General features: G+C 43.5%; 1 protein-coding gene across 1 annotated transcript; it reads left to right on the top strand.

Moving 5' to 3' along the window:
* The first annotated feature begins 2,320 nt into the window (after window positions 1–2,320).
* Window positions 2,321–3,292, top strand: LOC142471142 (olfactory receptor 11A1-like). Its single transcript, XM_075577931.1, has one exon. The coding sequence runs from the start codon at window positions 2,321–2,323 to the stop codon at window positions 3,290–3,292; it is 972 nt and encodes a 323-aa protein (XP_075434046.1).
* Window positions 3,293–4,715: the final 1,423 nt, after the last annotated feature.

The raw sequence follows: 4,715 nt of genomic DNA, 5'->3' as shown, positions 1-4,715 counted from the left end.
AATGTTTGGATTGATATTATTGTTACAATGGACCAGCATGAGAGGTCTTCCCAGGTGTACCTTTCTGGGCCTCATATCCATTTTCTCCAGATGTTTAGTTAGTATTATGTCAAACTATAACCTTTTGAAACAGATGTTATTGGATGTGAAGAACTACAGTACAAAATCATCCCTTCACTTCTCTTCTCTCCAGGATATGTTTGAGGAGACCAAGACAACAGTTGAGAGGTTAGCATTTTTTTAGTCTCTCTCCTTCCGTCCTTCCTTCCTTCCTTCCTTCCTTTCTTCCTTCTCATCCTTTCATCCTTCCTTCCATCCTTCCATCCATCCTTCCTTCCTTCCTTCCTCACATCCTTCCTTCCTTCCATCCTTCCTTCCGTCCTTCCCATCCTTCCTTCCTTCCATCCTTCCATCCTTCCTTCCATCCTTCCTTCCATCCTTCCTTCCTTCCATCCTTCCTTCCTTCCTTCCTTCCTTCCTTCCTTCTCATCCTTTCATCCTTCCTTCCCATCCTTTTATCCTTCCTTCCATCCTTCCTTCCCATACTTCCTTCCTTCCATCCTTCCTTCCTTCTTCCATTCCTCCTTTCTTCCTTCCATCCTTCCATCCTTCCTTTGTTCCTTCCTTACTTCCTTCCATCCATCCATCCATTCATCCATCCATCCATCCATTCATCCATCCATCCATCCTTCCTTCCTTCCTTCCTTCCTTCCATCCTTCCATCCTTCCTTCCTTCTCATCCTTTCATTCTTCCTGCAATCCTTCCTTCCATCCTTCCATCCTTCCTTCCCATCCTTCCTTCCCATTCATCCTTCCTTCCTTCAATCCTTCCTTCCTTCCATCCATCCTTCCAATTCTTCCTTCCTTCTATCCTTCCTTCCCATCCTTTCTTCCATCCTTCCATCCTTCCTTCCTTCCATCCTTCCTTCCCATCTTTCCTTCCTTCCATCATTCCTACCTACCTTCCTTCCCTCCCTCCTTCCATCCTTCCTACCTTCCTTCCTTCCCAACTTTTCTTCCTTCCTTCCATCCTTCCTTCGATCCTTCCATCCTTCCATCCTTCCATCCCATCCTTCCTTCAGTCCTTCTCATCCTTCCTTCCTTCCTTCCTTCCATCCTTCCATCCTTCCTTCTTTTCATCCTTCCTTCCTTCCATCCTTACTTCCTTCCTTCCTTCCATCCTTCCTTCCTTCCTTCCTTCTCATCCTTTCATCCTTCCTTCCCATCCTTTCATCCTTCCTTCCATCCTTCCTTCCCATACTTCCTTCCTTCCATCCTTCCTTCCTTCTTCCTTTCCTCCTTTCTTCCTTCCATCCTTCCATCCTTCCTTCGTTCTTTCCTTCCTTCCTTCCATCCATCTATCCATCCATCCTTCCTTCAAATCCTTCCATCCTTCCATCCTTCCTTCCTTCTCATCCTTTCATTCTTCCTGCAATCCTTCCATCCTTCCTTCCCATCCTTCCTTCCCATCCATCCTTCCTTCCTTCAATCCTTCCTTCCTTCCATCCGTCCTTCCAATTCTTCCTTCCTTCTATCCTTCCTTCCTTCCATCCATCCTTCCTTCCCATCTTTCCTTCCTTCCATCATTCCTACCTACCTTCCTTCCCTCCCTCCTTCCATCCTTCCTACCTACCTTCCTTCCTTCCCAACCTTTCTTCCTTCCTTCCATCCTTCCTTCGATCCTTCCATCCTTCCTTCCATCCTTCCATCCCATCCTTCCATCCTTCCTTCCTCACATCCTTCCTTCCCATTCTTCCTTCTATCCTTCCTACCTACCTTCCTTTCCATACTTCCTTCCTTCCCATCCTTTCTTCCATCCTTCCATCCTTCCTACCTTCCTTCCATCCTTCCCATCCTTTCTTCCTTCCTACCTTCCTTCCTTCCATCCTTCCATCCTTCCATCCTTCCATCCTTCCATCCTTCCATCCTTCCATCCTTCCATCCTTCCTTCCATCCTTACTTCCATCCTTCCTTCCATCCTTCCATCCTTCCATCCTTCCATCCTTCCATCCTTCCTTCCATCCTTCCATCCTTCCATCCTTCCATCCTTCCATCCTTCCATCCTTTCTTCCTTACTTCCTTACTTCCTTTCTTCCTTCCATCCTTCCAATCCTTTCTTCCTTCGTCCCTGTTTTTACAAAATTCTACAGTAATCCCTTTGTACCATGGAGGCCAGATATTCACCAGTTCGTAACTTCAAATCTTTATTTTTTTTAAGTACCTTCAGAAAAACGTAGTCCTATCTTGTAAGGTTGACACCGTTCTACACTAGGAGATAATTCAGTTTTTATAATACAATCACGTCTCTTCTCTCCAGGATATGTTTCAGGAGAACCAGACAACAGTCACTGAATTTCTGCTCCTGGGATTTCAAAGTCTCCAAAGCTTCAATGTCGCCCTCTTCATTCTGTTCCTCGTGATCTACATCATAACCTTAGCTGGAAACCTGCTGATCATCATACTGGTGTCAAACAACCAAAGCCTTAAATCTCCCATGTACATCTTCCTCTGTCACCTGTCCTTGTCTGACATGTTACTTACCACAAACATAGCCCCTAACATGCTACATGTTGTATTGAACGGAGGGGGCAACATACATGTTACTGGCTGCATCACACAATTTTACTTCTATGGTATTTCAACAGCTGTAGAGACTCTTCTTCTCACAGTGATGTCCCTTGACCGATATCTGGCCATCTGCAACCCACTGCGGTACACCTCCATCATGGACATCAGACTTTGTCTCCAACTCGTTACCTGGACTTGGCTGATTGCATTTCTGTTAATGATATGCTTGGTTTTTCCAATATGCCAGTTACAGTTCTGTGGTCCCCATATCATTGACCATTACTTCTGTGATTTTGATCCTCTTCTGCAGCTGTCATGTTCAGACACCTCCATTGTGAAACTAGCAGATTTTGTCTTAAACATCCCTACTATACTCTTCCCATTTGTCTTCATCCCTTCCACATATGTCTCCATCTCCCTCACCATCCTCAGGATCCCGTCCACCACTGGGAAACAGAAAGCCTTCTCCACCTGCAGCTCCCACCTGGCACTCGTGGGCACATTTTATGGGACTATCATAGCAATTTACATGGCACCATCCCGAGGACAGTCATTTAATGTGAATAAGGTCCTATCCCTTCTGTACACTGTGGGGACTCCTCTTTTCAACCCAATTATATATAGTCTGAGAAATCAGGACATCAAGTTGGCTCTGATGAAATGCCCCTATATAAGGAGAAGTTCCTCTATTTTAATACAACTCAATAGAGAGAACAGCACGTGAGCTTTCTGCTGCTTACAATTAAAGTTGAACCATTTGTATAAATACACCTATGTAAGGACCAGCACTCTCTGTCTAATGGCTAAATGTTCTAATGAATACAAATGTCATGAAGGTAAATAAATGTAATGACACTAACAATAAAACGGAATTATAGCAAATGTATAGATAAATTAGAAATAAAAATGGAAAATCCAAACAGATGAAAGGTGAGTACAATCAAATGGAAGTGTGGGACCTTTCCCAAGTTAGAACATTATTACTGCACTAAAAGCCCAGGAAAACCGCCGGATGGAAACACTCACATAGAAATGTATGAACCGAATCAACATTGACACTATTCATTTCTAAGTGCAATGTATTAGGCATGCACATAGGCCACACCCCCTAATGAATATTATAATTTTCAATAGTTTACTAGAGTTAATTCATGTTACCTTCTATCACACTAGATTTGTCCTGTGAGGAAATAATTGGTCTCTTGTGTTCCATGTCTCTTCATTGTCTGGTCCTACTGAAATATCACCCATCCTCACCTTGGTTTACCAGTTTCACCAGCTCTGGTCCATCTTTATCTCCTGTGTTTTAGCATTTCAATGTCCTACTAAATATATCACCCATCCTGACCTTGGTTTAGCAGCTTCCCAGCGCTGATGCAGCTTTATCTACTGTATTTTTGCATTTCAATGTCCTACTGAAGCATAGCGCTACAGACCAAGCGTGGGGCTCTGAAGCAAGAGAAGGCCGGGACAATAGCACGAGTGTCAGCTCCTTATCAACTAGAAATAACTAATACAGTTATATAGACTTGCATTATATATATATATATAAACACACAAAATTAGCGCTGCTAAGTGACGTGAATAAATGTGAAACTAAAATATAAACACATAAATTGTCAATGTGATATTCTAATAGTAAATTTAACCAAAAGATGCAATAAACATAACAACATAAAGTCCAAAATAAAAGGATAAAGTCCAAATGTCTCCACTTAGTGATGGTTTAGAGGAGGGGAGGATCCCAACAACACAATGATCCCAGGAGCTCCCTGCTGCTTCAGAAAAAGTGGTGTAGCCCCCCACTCTAAACCTACAGTAGAAGAACAAAACACAAAGAAGCGCAAGCTCCATAGCGCGTAACTGTGTGCTAATAGGGTGAATTTATTTAAAGGAAAGTGTCCCTAGGAGATACACTTACAGGATGCTAAAATAACACAAACATTGGAGAGAATCTGTAAGGGGCGTCATCTACAGGAGCAGGTGGGGGGGGGGGGTCTGACAATGATACTTTGCACCTGATGTGGCTGCTTGCAACTCCTGCCACGAGTCCTGCAGCGTTTCAGCGTCTCCAATGCGCAGAACACTTCCATGTGTAGCACACTGCTGGAAGTGAAGGCGGATCAGCTGAAGAGAGTATCAGGTAA

Source organism: Ascaphus truei, chromosome 20 (assembly GCF_040206685.1).
Source record: "Ascaphus truei isolate aAscTru1 chromosome 20, aAscTru1.hap1, whole genome shotgun sequence".
Taxonomy (NCBI): domain Eukaryota; kingdom Metazoa; phylum Chordata; class Amphibia; order Anura; family Ascaphidae; genus Ascaphus; species Ascaphus truei.
Note: the sequence above shows the minus strand (reverse complement) of the source record. Positions and strands in the feature narration are given on the sequence as shown.